This window comes from Juglans microcarpa x Juglans regia, chromosome 2S (assembly GCF_004785595.1).
Source record: "Juglans microcarpa x Juglans regia isolate MS1-56 chromosome 2S, Jm3101_v1.0, whole genome shotgun sequence".
Taxonomy (NCBI): Eukaryota; Viridiplantae; Streptophyta; class Magnoliopsida; order Fagales; family Juglandaceae; genus Juglans; species Juglans microcarpa x Juglans regia.
The window spans coordinates 5,031,318-5,050,528 of record NC_054597.1 but is presented as its reverse complement, the minus strand read 5'-3'; the positions used below and the strand labels follow the sequence as shown (position 1 = coordinate 5,050,528).

Here is a 19,211-nt window from a genome sequence, read left to right as displayed (position 1 = left end):
TTTAATATGAATATATTTTATTTTTTAATAATTAAATATTAATTAAATTTAACTCTTAACTAATTCAATGAGAGGTATTACTCACGACAGCGCAGCGAGAGTGAGATAGAGCATGGTTGTTACAATTTTCCTATTTTACCCCTAAAAGAAAGCTGTGCATGCTGCATCCGCTGCACAAAAACCACAAGCTTGAACCCTTTCCACCGCTGAACCTCCACAACCGTCACATATGGCTTCTCTCTCTTCTCTATCTCTACCCCACCACCTCCCAATCTCTGCCCCTAAGCTTCCTAAAAGTTGCACGAAACCCACACTCATATTCTGCAGAGCCACTGCACAGGAACATCATTATTCCCGCCACAAAGCCTCAGTCTCAGAGACCCAGTTATCGGACTCCGTTCTCGGACCAGAGGGGACCGGTCCGACTGCTCCGACCCGGGGACAGAGATTTCTTGAACACCACCAAACCCTCGAGGCCGCGAAGCTCGTGATCGAAGAGAATAGGACGTCGAAGAAGAAGGTGAAGAGAGAGAAACCTATCAAGGTTTCCACGGCGGGGGCCAGTTGTTACGGGTGTGGGGCTCCGCTGCAGACTTCTGAATCGGATGCTCCGGGCTATGTGGCTCTCGAGACCTATGAGTTGGTACGAATTCTTATAAAAAAAGAAAAGAAAAGAAACTTGTGAAAAAAATGAATTGGTACTAGCTGCATTTTGATTCTCTTGTGCAAGTTTAGTACTTTTCGTCTAGCAAGAAGGAATCTACTTTTCTAATTTTTGGTGCTTTTCTACGAGTTAGAGCTTGAATGAGAATGCCCAGGACGCACTTTTGTGATGAGATGGCCAGTATGAAATCGAACTTAAAAAGCAATTGCTATGGTGGGTGTATCAAAATTTGAATAAAAATTGGCAGTCCTTTTATTGTTTGATTTTTGCTCAGGGAAAGCTAAAAAATAACCTTGATTAGTTAGATATGACTTTTTGCGTTAATTGGCATTTGAATATTTGGGGTTCTGAGAGTGATTAGAGAGCACTTGGGAAATGCGTGTAATTGTGCAGAAGAAGAAACATCGCCAGCTTCGAACTGTTCTATGTGGGCGGTGCCGGCTATTGTCTCACGGACACATGATAACTGCAGTTGGGGGAAACGGAGGTTATTCTGGCGGAAAACAGTTTGTGACTGCTGAACAACTTAGGGAGAAGCTGTCTCACTTGCGGCATGAGAAAGCGTTGATTATTAAATTGGTGAGTGTCACCTATCTTATTTTTTGCTCTGTGATGAAGCAAATGAATTACCGGTGTCCTCTAGGTTTGCCCTAGTTCTGGCCATTCTGATTAGTGGCCTGTGCTCGCAATTTTTTGCTTCATCCGTGTAAGAACTTATATTCCTCTGATTGACCATTTAGGAGTTCTAGTTTGCTCGTGCTTGCAAAGAATTGGTTAATATCGGCATCTTCTATTGCAGAACCTGTTTTTTTTTTTTTTTTTTAAAGAACTTTTTCTGTTTTATTTGTTTGTATTTCCTTTTCCTTAGCTAAGGATTTGTGTTATTTCTGTGGAGAAAATTATTTCATTGTTCAAGGTTTATTCAAATTGTGCGTGTGAATAACATAATTCAAGGTTGTCTGATTGGGCGTGAGAATAAAAGAGTGAGACAGCTGGGGAAAGGGAAAATAAGTGGACTCTGAATGGTAGAATAATGTTACAAAAAAAATTATTGAAAATTTAATGAAAACAAATGTTGAGAATTAAGCATATGATAAGCAGGTTTCTCAAATTCTTGTTAAAACTTCTAGGTTGATATTGTGGACTTCAGTGGCAGCTTTTTGGCTCGTGTGAGAGATCTTGCTGGTGCAAATCCAATAATATTAGTTGTGACTAAGGTAGTAATCTTGACACTGGTGTCTAATATCACCATACCAATGCAGTGTATTTATTACCATGAGGTGTTATAGATAAGAATTATAGTTTTCACTTTCAGGTTGATCTCCTACCAAAAGGGACTGATCTTAATTGTGTTGGTGATTGGGTAGCAGAGGCCACTACAAAGAAGAAGCTTAAGTAAGTAATCTTGACACTGGTGTCTAATATCACCATACCAATGCAGTGTATTTATTACCATGAAGCTTAATGGCCAAGATTTCTATGATTTCCTTGTATCTATTGTCCCTATGTAGTTAGGGCATTCTTTGTACTACACATGGCTTTGCCTATTCTTTTATTAATACAACTTGATTACTTATAAAAAAAAAAAAAAAGTTTTGGACTCTTTTGGAAGGGAAAAAAAATCTTTGCATGCCTGTATTGTTTTGTATGCTACATTGTTACATTCAGCATGCTTAGAGTTTCACACTAGTAAAGTCTGTTATCTTCTGCAGCGTTCTGAGCATCCATCTGACAAGTTCAAAGTCTTTGGTCGGAATAGTAGGAGTTGTATCTGAAATTCAAAAGGAGAAAAAGGTTTTTCACTCCTCCATGAATTTGCTTCTGAAGTCTACTAATTCAACTCAATGTTATGGACAAAAGTCAAACTTTCAATGCTATCTGGTTCTGTCATAGAAACCTCTTTTTTTTGATAGGCAATCAAGAAGTTTTATTCATACAAAAAAAGGCACCATCACAGAAACCTATTTTAAAATTGTACCATGCCATTAATGGGGGCAACCACCAACTTAGACTTTTATTAGCTTTCATCATTTTGTCATTTATGTTCTGCTATCTCATGTCTTGTCTTTATCAAGCTAATTCTTTTCTCATGTTACAATGTCATTTTCATCGGTAAGGATGCCATATTGTCAAGTTTAAGATTTTTTGCTCATACTAACTGTGGTATGAAGTAAGTTTTAGAGATCTGTTTAATTCCATTGTTTATTTCAACTTAAGTTCTTGGGTTGATTCTTTGGTGCAGGGTCGGGATGTTTACATTCTGGTTAGTATATTTCTGAACTGCAAGCTCCCCATTGATGCACCGAGTAGGTTTGAGGAATCAGTTGTTCTTACTTTAATGATGCGGTTTCTGAACTGTCATGGCGTTGGTCCTTTTGTTTGTATTTCTGCTCATAAGGCTATATATTTATGAAAAGGAAATAGACATTCTAATTGGTATCTCTTCTTGGTTTTGTTTCAGTTTTGATCTATGTAGGCCATGTTATTTAGTTTTTATGCAAATATGTTTATAAATTTAGCACAAAAAGATAGGCCGAGAAGCTAGGGTCACTGAACTTTTCAGTGAAGAATTATCGCTTGTGGTGAGCAAGTTATCTAGTATTAAGTTTGTAAGATATTAATAAACAAGACTTCACAGGGGTAGAGAGTACTCATCAAGAGGCAGTGGTGGTACTAACGGAACCCTTTCGGAGAAAAATGTGCAACTTTACTTGGGTCACTCATATGTGCGAAAAGTTTAGAATACTCCCCGGGGATGGGGCATACTCATCAAGGGGCCGTTGTAGTACTATCAGAACACCTTTTGGCAAAAAAAGTGCAACTTTACTAGGTGGAGAAATTTGCTCACATGTGCGAAAATCAGCTAGACTCCACAAGACTGGACATATTAATCAAGGGGCCGTGGTGATACTATTGTAATCCCTTTAGGCAAAAATGTGCAACTTTATTTGAAGGGACACTTGGGTCACTCATATGTACGAATAGATATAAGACTATGCGGGGGGATAGGGCATACTCATCAAGGGGTTGTGATGATACCATCGGAACCCCTTTCAGAGAAAAATGAGCAACTTTACTTGCTGGAAAACTTTGCTCAATTGCATGTGCAATTAATAGGTGTGGAAAAAATAAAAATAAAAATTAATTTCAATTTCAGATTTTTGATTTACCATAGCTCAAATGGCGTCCCTGTGTTTTCACCATTGTTGATATCTCATAAGTTGATACAAGTGATCTGCATTTACGTGATTTACTTACCATCCCTCCAGGGCTCAGCTAATGTTGGGAAGTCTGCATTCATCAATGCGTTACTCAGTAAGTCAATATACCTTTTCTCCGTATTGTCATTAGTTTTGGTAGGTCTTTAGCCTTTATTCTACCTATACTTATTAAAACAAGGAATAAATTTAGTGAAGGTACATTTAATATGGATATTCCAAAAATTTAACTTAATTGGAAGCTGTTAAACTCTCAAGCCCTCTCTACTGGGTTTGGTGGCCTACCCTTACCCTCTTATGCTATTCTCAGAGTACATATGTAGGAATTTGTGGAGAAATTGTCTTGACCGAAATCTAAACTGTTGCCATTGCTTGAGGTTATGATGGTGATTGAGTTGGGCCTCGTGCCTCTTCAAGCATCATACACATTAACTAATTTGTCGGTTGTGAAAATTTAAATCAATCTTAGAGTTGAGAAGGGGAACGTTATATTGCTGTCGCATGAATATTCTGTAAAGGTTGTTGCTTTCTACATTGCAATATTTACTTTATATTCTTCATTTGATGCACATATATTCCAAAAAGGTATTTTCATCGTTTTCCATTCTTTGGGGCTACAATACCTCATTCCTTTATGCAACTTTGTCATTTTTACCTTTTTGCCTTGTAACAAATAGAAGATATGCTTTGTACTGATGGAGCTGCCTATGTGCTTAATTTATATGTTCTGTTCTGGCCTAGGTTGTCAGTTGTAATCGTTTTAGAACCATTGTACATTCTTCTCTTGACTAGTCCTATGGGACAGTTTTATACTTTCTAATGCATTAGTTCTGCCTCTGTCTTGAACTTTTATAATATTCTGACTCCAGAAATGATGGCACAAAAGGATCCAGCTGCTGCAGCTGCTCAAAAATACAAACCAATACAATCTGCTGTTCCTGGAACCACCTTAGGTCCAATTCAAATTAATGCTTTCCTAGGAGGAGGGGTAGGCAATTTATATTGTCAACTGCGTGCTCTTTTGCTGTAGCGTTTGTGCTGTGATTAAATTAAGCAGTTGTGTTTCCTTATGCAAGCAGTTTTGATTTTATTTGGTATTTCCAAAGATCTAGTTTGTGAAATTATTGGATTTTATTTTATTTTTTATGAATAATAACTAAAAGATTTTTTTTTTTTTTTTTTTTCCCATTCATGCAGAAACTATATGACACCCCTGGAGTTCACCTCCACCATAGGCAAGCTGCAGTTGTTTATTCGGAAGATCTACCTGCCCTTGCTCCTAAAAGTCGGCTTAGGGGTCAATGTTTTCCTGTATGTTCTCTCAGTATTTCCTTACAGGCTAATCTATTATTCCTGTAAATTTAATTTTTGGTGTACGACGACAGAATTATCAGTTAGCCTCTGACGATGGGACAGCAAGCAAAGTTAAATCCAATGGCTTAAATGGGTTTTCCATATTTTGGGGAGGTCTTGTCAGAATTGATATCTTAAAGGTTTTGATCCTGTAATTTTGTGTTTGTTACATCCTTAGACTTGATGTGAATGCTCTGCTTTTTTATTGGCTCAGTGTATTTGGCAAATTTGATGCTTTTAGGTTCTCCCAGAAACATGCTTGACATTCTATGGGCCAAAGGCTTTGCAGATTCATGTGGTATCCACCGATAAAGCCGATGAATTTTACCAGGTAATCAAGAACTTGTACCACCTGTGACATAGTTTTTGTCATTTTTGCTTACACTTGTTCCAAATTACTTTAGCGTGTATTAGGTAAAACAGCTGCATAAAATATTTAGTGAACTTCATTTTGGAGCAGTGCAATATATGCGTGTATCAGTTATCTGTTTGTTAGGGGAGTTGTATGTATGTTTTCAGTCATTAAATATAAAGCTGCATTAGCAATTCTTATGGAAGCTCAAACAGTCGTGCATGATTTTAAACACAAGTAATAAATTTAAATCTCATCTTGCTGTTTTATATGAATTTGTAAACTTATGTAACATGATGATGCCAGAATTGTGAGTGACTTTGCAACCCCTAGTGGCTCAAGTGGTAAAGGCCTTGGGCTTAGGGCCCTAGGGGTATGTTCCTTCCAAATCTAAGTTTCAAATCCTCTTGGGTGCAAACAATCTCTAGGGGCCATCGGACTGGGAGATCTTTTCCTTGAATTACTCGAGTGTACTTGCGGAAAACTTCTTGTTGAGGGCCTGTGCACCCCCGGGTTTAGTTAGGATGCTGTTCCCGGACACCCGGTGCTAATAAAAAAAAAAGAATTGTGAGTGACTTTGCAATCGAGTAGTTGGAAGGAAATATATACAGAATTTTTTTTCCTCTTTTTCTCACCTTCCTATATGTATGTGTGTATATATATATATATATATATATATGTTGTCTTCTTCTTTATTGCCCTTTTCTGTTTGGATTTTTTGTGTATTTATTGGATAAAGAAACTTTTTGCCATGTTGTAGAAAGAACTTGGAGTTCTATTAGTGCCTCCAACTGGAAAAGAAAGAGCTGATGACTGGAGAGGATTGGAAACAGAGCGCCAGTTGCATCTATCATTTGAAGAAGTGGAAAGGTGTGGTTGACTTTCCACAGTTCCTCCTTTTGCTGGAGCCATGTGATTGAACGTTTATTGTATTTTTGGTTGTTACATAAAAACGCTTTTGCTAGCTTACGCTTAGTGAGGCTCTTTAATTTCCATTCTACTCCTAATGCTTATTTCTTCATCTCTCATTACTTTATAATGGATATGCATTTCCTTATTCTCTGTTTTGGCAGGCCTGCTTGTGATGTGGCTATATCAGGTCTAGGATGGATTTCGGTTGAACCGGTGTGCAAATCAATGCGAATGTCTCATCCAAATTTGGAGGTAACCTCTGGAGAACTGCATTTAAATGTTCATGTCCCCAAGCCAGTCGAAACTTTTGTTAGGCCTCCAATGCCAGTGGGCAAGACTGGAGCAGAGTGGTACCAATATCCAGAGTTAACAGAGAAGGAAGAAGAAGCAAGACCAAAATGGCACTTTTGATCCCAGTGGTTCCATGATCTGTGTCTGTGCATTGAATTTGCATGTTGTAAGAGTATTTTTCATATTATGTTTTTAATTTTAAAGAATATTTTATTATTTTTCTCAATATATAGAATGTTGAGCTTGAAAGCTTGTACCAATATTGCATTTTTCTTTTTCTTTTTTTTTTTTTAAATGCAAAAATGTGACACCCAGAAATGATTTAAGTTCATTCTAATTCACATACAAAGCCACCAAAGTTCATGAAGAAGAGAACATTGCTACATCCATGAATCAGCAGAACCACAACAAATATAAACAACCAAAGTTTATTCACTAAAAAAAGGTTCACCAAGTCTTATTAACAAAAATGCAAGGCTGCCAAATATCATAGAAAATGACACAGTTCTGACGGATTTCCTATACTACCACTGAGGTTTTTGGATGCGGGTTTCATGGAAGGGCATAAAGATAATTTGCTCTCTCTGATTTAGGGCTTGTTTGGATAGTGAGATGAGATGATTTTAGATGTGTTGATTAAAAATTGTTAAAATATTATTATTGTTTTGAGAGTTGAAAATTTTAAATTTTATATTATATTTTGTATGTAAACTTAAAAAAATTATAATAATAAAATGAGATGAAATGTGTTAACAGTATCTATATCCAAACGGCACCTTGACAAGCTCCAATTGATTTTTGTAGGAAAATAAAGATCCATCATGAGAAGTGCCCGTACGAGACCCATCACTCGGTCCAGATTTGTCATTCACTTTTTGGTTTGGTCTATAAAAGCCCAATCCAAAGGAGATGGGTTCAAGTCCGAGCCCGAATTTAATATAAATAAACGTTAAAAGATCGCAAATTTTCAATTTTCCCGCCCTTGACGTCGTCTTCAGCATCTGAGACTGACGCTGCTAGAGACACCGACGATTTTCAGTTTCAAACTTCGAAACAACACCCCCCCCCCCAAAAAAAAAAAAACTCCATCTCTTGGGTTTCGATCTCCAAAACCCTACATTCTCTTTCCAGGAGATTCCACTTCGTACGGGTTTCGATACAGTACGGAGAATCTGAGGAATCATGTACATCAAGGAGATATGCTTGGAAGGATTTAAGTCCTACGCGACGAGAACCGTAGTCCCTGGCTTCGATCCATACTTCAACGCGATTACCGGGCTGAACGGTTCGGGTAAGTCGAACATTCTCGATTCAATTTGCTTCGTGCTGGGGATCACCAATTTGCAGCAGGTTAGGGCCTCGAATCTTCAGGAGCTCGTGTACAAGCAAGGCCAAGCCGGGATTACCAAGGCCACTGTCTCCGTCGTGTTTGATAACTCCGACAGGAGCCGTAGCCCCCTTGGATATGAGGACCATCCCGAAATCACTGTCACTCGACAGGTTCCTCACCTATTTCATAATTTGTTTAAACTAATTAGCCTACAGATTGTCTAATCACTTGTTAAGTCTCCATTCATACCCTATTATAGTTTATTGGAATTCTTCTTTTTCGTTTTCTTTTTCTTTTATACGTGGTGGAACAATCTGGTTAGGAAGGTGGCTTTGCTGAAAATGGAACTGTAGATTTAAATTTTGGGATTGTGGTTTTTTTTTTTTTTTGGGGGGGGGGGGGGGGGGGAGGGGGTTGGGTTGGGTGGAAATAGAATTATGAAAGCGTAATTACTTCTTTTAATAGTACTTGTGGACAAGGCGGCTTGGGATTGAAGGTGCAAATGTAGAAGCTTCGAGCTGTCAAGCGCTAGTGAGCAAGTTTGACTCATAAGAGTGGTCAAACTGTTGAAGGGTAGCTAGTACCATATCTAAATCGCTCCCAACTCATTGGGAGCGATTCTTCTTAGGTGGACCAACATCAGGTAGTGGCTTTTTTCTCGTAGGTTTTTTTGGTGAATTCAGTGAACTATGCTGTTGATGTGCTATTGGGGGTTCAACATTTGGTTAATATAAATTTATTTGATGACGTTTAAGGTATATGGTTTTGATCACAACATTACAAATGAAAAACTGATTTTGCCATTCTGGTTAGTGGAATTTGTATCATATATAGTTGAGGATTTGTTTGCATATTTTGCAGATTGTGGTTGGTGGAAGGAACAAGTACCTAATTAATGGAAAACTCGCCCAGCCTAGTCAGGTTCAGAATCTTTTCCATTCAGTGCAGCTTAACGTTAACAATCCACATTTCCTTATAATGCAAGGGCGTATTACCAAGGTTTTAAATATGAAACCCCCTGAGACTCTGTCTATGCTCGAAGAAGCCGCTGGGACAAGAATGTATGAGACAAAGAAAGAGTCTGCATTGAAAACACTTGAGAAGAAGCAGAGTAAGGTTGATGAGATTAACAAGCTTCTTGACCAGGAAATACTGCCTGCTTTGGAGAAGTTGAGGAAAGAACGGACCCAGTACATGCAATGGGCTAATGGCAACGCTGAGTTGGATCGACTTAAAAGGTTTTGCATTGCTCACGAATATGTTCAAGCAGAGAGGATAAGAGATAATGCAGTCTGTGAGGTGGAACAGGTGAAGGCCAGTATTGCTGAGGTTGATGATGATACGGGAAGGACGCAAGAAGAAATTCAAGAGATGGAGGCTAAAATATCAAAACTGACTGCTGAAAAAGAAGCAAGTATGGGTGCAGAAGTTAAATCGTTGTCGGAGAAAGTAGATGCATTTTCTCAAGATCTTGTAAGGGAAGTGTCTGTACTGAACAATAAAGAGGACACTCTTAGAAGTGAAAAAGAAAGTGCTGAAAAGGTAATTGAGTTTAATCTTAGACTCACTTTATTCTTTTGTATTTTTGAAAGCTTTGCATATTTGCAGAAAATATTTGTTCAATTTAGTTTCCTGTTCATTCCATGTCATCTCCCCACACCTCTTTACAGGCCTCTTATGTGAATGCTGTAATTAGCCTTAACATATTAATGTTGCCAGATTTCTAGTAATATTGAGGATTTGAATCATTCTGTGGAAGCAAAGGCCTCTGCTGTTAGAAAGGCTGAAGAAGGAGCTGCCGATCTTAAAAAGAGAGTTGAGGAACTTTCTAAGAATTTGGATGAGTATGAAAGTGATTACCAGGTATATATTTTTACTTTTTGCAATATTTGAATGACATTAGTCTTGCTTTCAGTTGATTGCATTTTGAATTTGACTTTTGAAAAACTGTGGGCAGGGTGTATTAGCTGGAAAAAGCAGTGGAAATGAGGAGAAATGCCTTGAGGATCAACTAAGTGATGCTAAGATTTCTGTTGGGAGTGCTGAAACTGAATTAAAACAGTTGAAAACAAAAATAAGCCATTGTGAGAAGGAGTTGAAAGAGAAAACACATCAGTTAATGTCAAAGCGTGAAGAAGCTGTTGCTGTTGAGAATGAACTTAATGCTAGAATAATGGATGTGGAGAATATAAAAAAGGCATTGGAGTCTCTCTCCTATAAGGAGGGACAGATGGAAGCTTTACAAAAGGTTGGTACTATTGTGGTGATTATTTATACAGCTGGAATGGTGTATGAGTCTCAAATCAATTATTTGTTCTTAAAATTAAAATATTTCTTCAGGATCGTGCATCTGAGTTGGAGCGGGTGCAGAAGTTGAAGGATGAAATACGTAATCTTTCAGCACAATTAGCAAATTTTGATTTCTCTTACCGTGACCCTGTGAAGAATTTTGATAGGTCGAAGGTAAAAGGCGTTATTGCAAAACTTATCAAAGTAAAGGATAGCTCTACAATGACTGCCTTAGAGGTTAGAATTCATGATAATTCATTGTTCATTTGTAGCTAGTTTTTTTTTTTTTTTTTGTTAAACTCTTTACAATCCTGTTAATTTTCAGGTTACTGCTGGTGGAAAGCTATTTAATGTTGTTGTGGACACAGAAAATACTGGAAAGCAAATACTTCAGAATGGCGCTCTTAGAAGAAGAGTGACGATTATACCTTTGAATAAGATACAGTCCCATACAGTTTCCCCTAGAGTTCAGAATGCTGCTGTTAGATTGGTAAGTCACTGCATTAAAATTTCTCTACAATTTCTTATTTTTGTCAGTCAACCTTTTTTGGCAAACATATTTCTCTTCTCAATTTTAGGTTGGCAAGGAGAATGCAGAACTGGCACTTTCTTTGGTTGGTTATGAGGAAGAAGTGAAGGTATGCTTCCAGTTGGTCCCATTTGTTGTTTTAATCCTCAAAACTGTATGCTGCTCAATTTAAAATGTCAATGTTTATGGCCGTGGTATTACACCGTTAAACATTTCCATAATTAATAGTAAGTTCCTTCATGCATTGTTTCTGCACCAAAGCAAATTTGGGTGCTGGAAGTTTGTTGCATGCATTTCCTTGTCATCAACTTCTTCTCCTTCTTATATAATGTGAATATGCATATTGGTGCGTCATGCTTTCTTCTGGAGCGTTATTTCTGAAAGTCGATGTATATTGTAGACTGCTGTGGAATACGTATTTGGTTCAACCTTCATTTGCAAGACCATTGATGCTGCAAAGGAGGTATGCCTCTTTTTAATTACTGTATTCATATAGTTCATTGTCCAAACAGCTTGATACCAGTTATGGTGGTTATTATTGGTTTGGAGATGAGATAGTTCACTTACTTTTACTTTTACTCTGTTTCTGGATAATTGTTTGCATGCATTGACTGATCGTGCTAAAGTTTAATTTTTTTAGTTTGGTAGATACTTTTTCAAAATAGTGTCATGGTAAAAATATAATAGTCCTTTTACTTATAAAATATATATATATATATATATATATATATATAATAGTCCTTTCCCACAATAGATGTACTTTCCTTTTTGGATTTCCCAAAATAGATCATAGTTGTAAAAAATGAAAGCAGTTATCATTTAACTTCCTATATCACTCTTATAATTGAACCCGAAATTTTATATTTGATCTCACCTTTCTTGCCCCATCCGAGGGCAGTTTTAGGTAGCTTTTCTTTTTTAGTAAAATGCATGCAATTTGTAAAAATTTATTTATTGTGAGACCCGGGTAGGGCCTTTTTTTTTTTTTTTTTCAGATTATGAATATAACATATGTTAGCAGAATGAATTATTCTAAAAAAATGGTTCATAACATACTGCCGTATGTCTACCTTGTTTTTCCATTCAAAATATGCAACCCTTTGCTATTGATAGCTCTTTATATCCATAGTGTAGCATAATGCCTATTAAGTTTATAAGTGTATGTATATATATATATATATATATCTCTTTTAGGATTTGAAGTGTGTCTCTTTCTAATGTCAGGCACGTGCATATATCTAACTATTTTTGAAAGAAATCGAACCATAATTTTGTGAAACAATCATGAAAAGAATAACCAAGTGCAAGTTTTGAATAAAATGCATGACATCCTCTGATTTATTAATGTTTGAAAATTCTCTCACCTGTTTCTAGCTTAGTATTGGACACAGTTGTACACTAGTGCCCTTTCCTCAAGCATTTGACATGCCACTTTGGAAGATGATCCCCTTGTGTTTGATGTGGTGCTTATGGTTTGGAGAGGAATTTGAGGTGTTTTGAAGACAGAGAACGCTTGATGGGTGAACTTAGGGAGTTTTTCTTTAATACTTTGAGTTTGTGGGCTAAGGCTCTAGTATTGAATGGAGATGACTTGATTTTTTTTTTAGTCTTTTTTCAGTTTCTTGAGTGTATGTAGGAATTTTCTCTTATATACTTCCTGTGTACTTGGGCTATGCCTATTCTTGGTAATAAAATCTCTTATTAATTATAAAAAATAAAAATTGACATGCCACTTTCTCAAAGCCAAGAAGTGTCCAGATCATAGGGATTTCCTTGATATTTTCCTTAGGATGGTCGCATTTAAAACTATTTATTATATACAGCTTCAAAAGTGTAAACCCTAGCCTATGGTTGAAAATGAGGTAATCATTGGTCTTTGTATGCAGCTCTTGGGGATACTCCTCCAATGATGCCTTTTATCATAAGTCAAAATCCATTTGTAAGAGTTGCACATTTTGTTTTCTTTCTAACAGCTTTGCACTTTTGTAAAATGTTTTATAGGTTGCATTTAATAATGAAATTCGAACCCCAAGTGTCACTCTTGAAGGTGATATATTTCAGCCAAGCGGTCTTTTGACTGGTGGAAGCCGCAAGTAAGTTAGTACTTACTTATTTTAGTTGAAGGTTGTCACAGGCACACATAGATCTCTTTGAAAATACACTCACTCTCTCTCTGTGCGATAAGATTTTTATTCTTTTTGGCTACTTAGAGTTGATGTTATTTGCTTTTACCCTCTAACTCAAGGCTAATGTTACTTTTATGCTTGTGTCAGTAGATGCTTTAAATAAGATTTTTATTCTTCTTGGCTGATTACGTAGAGTTAATGTTGTTCTTTGGTTTACCATCTAACTCAAAGCTAATGTTGCTTTCTGCTCGTGTCAGAATATGCTTTTAAGTGTTTTCTTCATCTTCTCACTTTCCAACCTTTATAATAACTGTTTATTGCCATAGGGGTGGTGGTGATTTCTTAAGGCAACTTCATGATTTGGCAGAGGCTGATTCAGAACTTTCTACACATCAGCAAAAGTTGTCTGAAATTGAAACACAGGTAGACCTTGAATGCCCTCTCATCTTTGCCTGAATAGCTGTGTTTCAATCACATGCTTAAAGTAGCTGTGTTTCAAGGGATGCGGAATTCAGCACTTGTATGTACATCAACACAGATCACATGTTGTGTTATTCTTGGAGTGCAACACTTGGTTCATATCCACAGATTGTGTTATGATGGGTTATCGATTAAAAAAAAAAAGATTGTGTTATGATGGGTATCTCAATGCGATCTTGTACATAGATCTCATGTTGTGTTACTCTTGGAGGTTATCGATTAAAAAAAAAAAAGGATTGTGTGTTATGATGGGTATCTCAATGTGATCTTCAATTTAGAAAAATATTTCCTCCTTTTCTCATGGTAGTTTTATATGAACTAATTTTGTTCCTGGACTAAACCTAATCTACTTGAGGTTGGATACATAATTTTTTATTTTTTTATTTCAGTGTATAGCCATATCCTTTGTGAAATTCATGGCAATCTCACTACCTTTAATTATTTCCTTTTGGGATTTACCTTGTGCTTTTGGTGCCATATACATGAATCAATTCACTTTGCTTGGGCAGTCAAGAGGTTAATTAACAATTTTCTTTCTTTTTCTTTCAGTGTAAAACTAAGTTTCTTTATTGTGACATGTATTCTCATTTTATTTTTGAGAAGTATATCAAATTTTATTTATATGATTAAAATTTAACCGATAAGCTAAAAGCTAAATTCATGAATGTGTGCATTGTTATCTCTATTAATCTGATCAATCATTTGTGTTGAGTGAATAACAGTGGATGCTGAAAATATTCTTATTTTTTGGTGCGTTGGCTGAATATTTAAGCATTGCTAGCAATATGAAGATTAGTGAAGGGTACACAAGACCATGCTGGGTTCATTTAGTTTTTACTTTATTTTTATGCGTGTATTCATTTCATGTGCATGGAAGTGACATGATCTTCATTTGTAGCTGGCTCTTGTCTTATTTTTTGCACTTTGAAATTGGTATCACTTTTGGAGGCTTATTGTGGTATACATTTTCTGACAGCTTTTATTTATTTGTTTTCTTTGTTTTTCTTTCCCTACCATTGCAGATTGCAGAGCTCCGGCCTCTTCAGAAAAAGTTCATGGACCTCAAAGCACAGCTAGAGCTTAAATCATATGACCTTAAACTGTTTCAGGGCAGGGCTGAGCAAAATGAGCATCATAAGGTTTGCTTCTTTTCCTCTTTCACATGTACCTTATGAACTTATGAATTATTTAGTATTTTAGGGATTTTTTCTCCTTTCTTGGTGCAATTTAGCTCAGTGAATTAGTCAAGAGGATTGAGCAGGAGCTTGAAGAAACAAAATCTGCGGCTAAAGAAAAGCAACTTTTGTATGAAAACTGTGTTAATACAGTTTCATTGCTCGAGAAATCTATCAAAGAGCATGATAATAATCGGGAGGGCAGGCTCAAGGACTTGGAGAAAAAGATTAAGATGATAAAATCTCAAATGCAGTCATCTTCCAAAGCTCTCAAGGTAGGTATTGATACTGCTGAACTTTATCTTAAGTTTTTGTATAATCTGTAGGCAAGCACCTGTTATTTCACTTTACTTACTAAAGTCATTCCTCGACAATGAATCATTGTGCACCTATCTTGTTGATTATATTAGTCAATTATTGTTTTCGTTGGCTAATTTCATATAAAATATTTTGCTAGCCATTTTATTCCATCAAACTTTCCTATGTTCCATTTTGGCCCCACTTATAAAAAAAAGGTCCCATTTTGGCCCCTTAAAAAGTTAAAGAAACCAGTGGGCAGATAGAACCTCAATGAGGTATCTATAACACTAGTCCTTGAGGTTTTCTATCAATTTTAAGTATTTCCTTCAGGTTACATGCTTTCATGGCATTTATAAACTATTTTTTCCTCTAGTTGAAATGGACTAGAAGTTGTTAAGATGCAAATAACTCAAGATGTTTTGATTAGATGAAAACTCAAGGACCGGGGAGCTGAATGCCATTCAAACACAAAACCTTTGGGAATGCCCACATATATTTAGAGATTTTTGGGTTACTGTTATTTCAGATATATTTTGGTAACTAATTGTTATCTTCATTTGCTCAGACTGTTACTACCATTTGCCTTGGATTGCAAATAGGTGCTTATTTTCAAATAGCTCTCTAACTTCTTGTGACATGGTTTTGCTGGCTAGTAGGGGCATGAAAATGAGAAGGAGAGGCTTGTTATGGAAATGGAAGCTGTTGTACAGGAACGTGCATCCCTAGAGACTCAACTAGCTTGTTTGAGAGAACAAATTGATAGTCTTACTGCTGAAGTAGAAGAACATAAATTAAAGGTAAACATATATTTGCTTTGACAAATACTGTGATGTAAATATTACTGTCTCATGCCCCAGTTTTATAGGTTGCTGCCACGAGGAATAATCATGAACAGGCTCAATCGGAGCTTGATTTGATCCGTTTGAAAATGAAGGAATGTGACTCGCAGATTAGTTGTATTCTTAAGGAGCAAAAGAAACTTCAGCATAAACTTAGTGAGATTAATCTTCAGAGGAAGAAGATGGAAAATGAGGTAATTTGCTTATTTCCTCGTCTGCTCCCAGTTACTTGATGTACTAAACCAGGGCATTTTGATTCTTTGTATTAGGTAAAAAGAATGCAGATGGAACAAAAAGATTGCTCTACAAAAGTAGACAAACTGCTAGAGAAGCATGCATGGATTACATCTGAGAAACAGTTATTTGGAAGACGTGGAACTGATTATGATTTTTCATCTTGTGATCCTTTTAAGGCAAGCGAAGAACTTGAGCGACTGCAGGCAGAACAATCAGGGTGTGCGACTTAGAAAGCTCTATTTCTTCATTGTTATTTGGGTTAAAGACACGTTTCACACTTAGACTACCAAGTGTTTTATATTTTGCATCTTAAATTACTAAAACTGTTACATTGAGAGCCCTCAAACTACTAGAGACCAGTAAATAGACCTTCTGCCCAAGTCTAATTGTTATGGGTGCTATCTGATAGTAAATGGCAGGTGGAGGATGAAATGTGTTAGTTTTGAAAGTTTAGGGAATAAAGTGTAAAATCCCTGGTAATTTAGGGGTGAAAAATGTATTGGGCCCTTGTTATTTATGTCTTGAAGAATGGTTGACAAGTTAATGTATTTTATGGAGCAAAGTAGTGATTATTTGATTGTTTTCCTCAATGAAGCCTTGAGAAAAGGGTGAACAAGAAAGTGATGGCAATGTTTGAGAAAGCAGAAGACGAGTACAATGAATTGATGTCGAAGAAAAACATCATTGAGGTTGGTTATCGATGAACTGACCAAACTTCCTGTTTCTTGATTTTCCTATACTTACACTAGGTTTGTCGTGCCTAGAATGACAAGTCGAAAATCAAGAAGGTCATAGAAGAGCTAGATGAGAAAAAGAAGGAAACGCTAAAAGTTACTTGGGTTAAAGTTAACAGGTGAGTCGTGTTTTATGCTAGTTCTTCTACTTAGTAGTTTAAATGGCATTGAAAGTAATTCTCTATCTTTAGCTTACTAGAATGTAATTAGGTGTCTCACTTTGTATACTTCCTATGTACTTGGGCATTGCCTAGTTTCATTCTATTCAATAAAGATACTTATTTACTTATAAAAAAATAATGTAATTCTCTATCTCCATGTTTTTTTATGGTTCTACTGTTTCACAAAACTTGATCATGCTTTCTGAAGTTTGTTCATTTGCTTCAGTGATTTCGGATCTATCTTTTCCACCCTGTTACCGGGAACCTTGGCAAAGCTAGAACCTCCTGAAGGATGCAGCTTCCTTGATGGTCTTGAGGTTCGTGTAGCATTTGGAGGTGTTTGGAAACAATCCCTGTCAGAACTCAGTGGAGGCCAACGATCTTTGCTTGCACTTTCTCTTATCTTGGCTCTACTCCTTTTTAAACCAGCTCCGCTTTACATATTGGATGAGGTATTGTAAGCTAAGATCGCTTTACATATTGGATGGCATTCATCATTTCCTTTCGGTAAGAGTAGTCATTCAATTAATCTGAGCTTGAATACCACTTATCAAACTGAGAAAAAAAGCTTTAATTGGAACTGAGTGGGGCTACATTATGAGTCCTGGATAGTTAATCTGCTGGAAGTTTTGGATTCGATATGTAAAAGTGGTTAAAACTTATATTTAGGTCAAAAATATTTTTTTGGGATTTTGCAAAAATCTATGGCTTTTGCTATCACTTTTGTTTTTACCATTTGTTGCTTCATTTAATGCAAAGAAGTGTTCTCAATTCAAGCTGCAAATGATTTGACTCTTGAGAGTTGATTTGGTTAACAGGTTGATGCAGCACTTGATCTAAGCCACACTCAGAACATAGGGCGAATGATTAAAGCTCACTTCCCACACTCCCAGGTTTGATGGATTGCTTGTGGTTTGTGTTATGATTTCATGTCTCGTCTTCTTTGTGTTCTTCTGCATTTCTGCTTCAACTTATTAAAATATCAAGCATTAACTCGTCTAGTTTATAATAATACATAGAGTTTTACATGAAAATAAAATAAAACTTACTGTTATTCATTTTGGATAAGGCGTGGCGTGAGCAATGCTGTTCCACAATATTTGGCTCCTCCTTTGCACATAATGTTGTGTTACGTGTACTGTCTGGTTTTGGTAGATAAATTAAAGTTGTCATAACCACATAAAATGTGACATTTTTCTCCAAATGCACGTATATATATAAATTTATTTTTTTGTGTTTGCAGTTTATTGTGGTCTCACTGAAAGAAGGCATGTTCAATAATGCTAATGTTCTTTTCCGGACAAAATTTGTGGATGGTGTTTCCACAGTTCAGAGGACTGTTGCAGCTAAGCAGAGCAAGTGATTGCTGTTGTATTGTATTTGTGAGGTCTTACCATGTAATTCTACTGAGGATTATTATATATATATATATATATATATACATATATATATGTAATGAGAAATCTGCATGTTGTAAAGTAGAACAATGAACAGATGTTATGAACCTACGTTTTAAGGTGGTCATCAAGTTGGATAGAAGCACATGTGAAGGTGGATGAAAATATTGAAGGGAGTGAAATGGAAATTGGTTTTTTTTTTTTTTTTAATCGTTTTAAGGTTGAAGGGTCAACTATCAACAACGACCAAAACTGAATAAAAACACTATTACTTTCTTGTTGGTTATTTTCTGCAGATAAAAGGGTAAAGTCAAGTCATGTGGCATATCTGACCAAAACAGAACATGCTCCCTTCCACTTTCTCGAGTTAAGTCAACTACTCGGAGGCAATATTATGTTTATTAATAATGCCATTTAAATAATTTTCATTTAAATACTAATTGACCAAACTGAACAACCAAATTTAATAATAAAAGAAAATTATTGACAAATTTGCATGTCAAACACTCTATTTTATAAATTATAATATGATACGTGTCAACAAATTCTATTTAAAACGTCTATTTTGCACCGTCCCCCCCAAACCTAAAATTAATTACAATCCTTCACGTCTAAAATTCGTGCTTCAAAAGGGAGGTAGCTCACTAGCTCTTGAAATATATATACATACATATAGATGTGTGTGTATATATATATATATATATATATATATATATATATATATATAGGTGTTTCCTTGAGGTAGTATCTAGTTGACTTTAATATAAAACTGCTACAATTTAATATGTATAAATAAAATTCTTCAATAAAAAGAAAAAAAAAAA

General features: G+C 36.1%; 2 protein-coding genes across 3 annotated transcripts; both read left to right on the top strand.

Annotated features, from left to right (window-relative positions):
- Positions 1 to 94: 94 nt before the first annotated feature.
- Positions 95 to 7,050, top strand: LOC121252193 (putative nitric oxide synthase). Its single transcript, XM_041151715.1, has 13 exons — positions 95 to 643; positions 1,058 to 1,243; positions 1,795 to 1,881; positions 1,980 to 2,059; positions 2,377 to 2,458; positions 2,907 to 2,927; positions 3,934 to 3,979; positions 4,752 to 4,870; positions 5,080 to 5,193; positions 5,268 to 5,375; positions 5,477 to 5,566; positions 6,348 to 6,457; positions 6,661 to 7,050. Exons 1-13 carry the CDS (start codon positions 230 to 232, stop codon positions 6,908 to 6,910), a joined length of 1,707 nt encoding a protein of 568 aa, XP_041007649.1. The 5' UTR covers positions 95 to 229; the 3' UTR covers positions 6,911 to 7,050.
- Positions 7,051 to 7,771: 721 nt separating this feature from the next.
- Positions 7,772 to 18,584, top strand: LOC121252156 (structural maintenance of chromosomes protein 2-1-like). 2 transcript variants are annotated; one of them, XR_005938181.1, is made up of 21 exons: positions 7,772 to 8,290; positions 8,982 to 9,662; positions 9,840 to 9,983; positions 10,078 to 10,368; positions 10,461 to 10,646; positions 10,735 to 10,899; positions 10,988 to 11,047; positions 11,339 to 11,401; positions 12,940 to 13,031; positions 13,391 to 13,487; positions 14,567 to 14,683; positions 14,776 to 14,994; positions 15,676 to 15,816; positions 15,885 to 16,052; positions 16,128 to 16,312; positions 16,691 to 16,784; positions 16,860 to 16,948; positions 17,217 to 17,442; positions 17,809 to 17,883; positions 18,234 to 18,484; positions 18,528 to 18,584. XR_005938181.1 is itself a non-coding variant. In XM_041151643.1 (20 exons), the coding sequence occupies exons 1-20, from the start codon at positions 7,973 to 7,975 to the stop codon at positions 18,351 to 18,353; spliced, it is 3,531 nt and encodes a 1,176-aa protein (XP_041007577.1). In that variant the 5' UTR covers positions 7,772 to 7,972; the 3' UTR covers positions 18,354 to 18,584. The 2 variants fall into 2 exon arrangements, 1 of the variants encoding a protein (XP_041007577.1); XM_041151643.1 differs by having other exon boundaries at positions 18,234 to 18,584.
- Positions 18,585 to 19,211: the final 627 nt, after the last annotated feature.

Coding starts and splice junctions, on each gene's coding strand:
- LOC121252193 (XM_041151715.1), top strand. CDS start 230: ATGGCTTCTCTCTCTTCTCTATCTCTACCCCACCACCTCCCAATCTCT. Junction 1,244..1,794: donor AAGCGTTGATTATTAAATTG/GTGAGTGTCACC, acceptor TAAAACTTCTAG/GTTGATATTGTGGACTTCAG. Junction 1,882..1,979: donor TAATATTAGTTGTGACTAAG/GTAGTAATCTTG, acceptor TTTCACTTTCAG/GTTGATCTCCTACCAAAAGG.
- LOC121252156 (XM_041151643.1), top strand. CDS start 7,973: ATGTACATCAAGGAGATATGCTTGGAAGGATTTAAGTCCTACGCGACG. Junction 13,032..13,390: donor TTGACTGGTGGAAGCCGCAA/GTAAGTTAGTAC, acceptor TTATTGCCATAG/GGGTGGTGGTGATTTCTTAA. Junction 17,884..18,233: donor CTCACTTCCCACACTCCCAG/GTTTGATGGATT, acceptor TTGTGTTTGCAG/TTTATTGTGGTCTCACTGAA.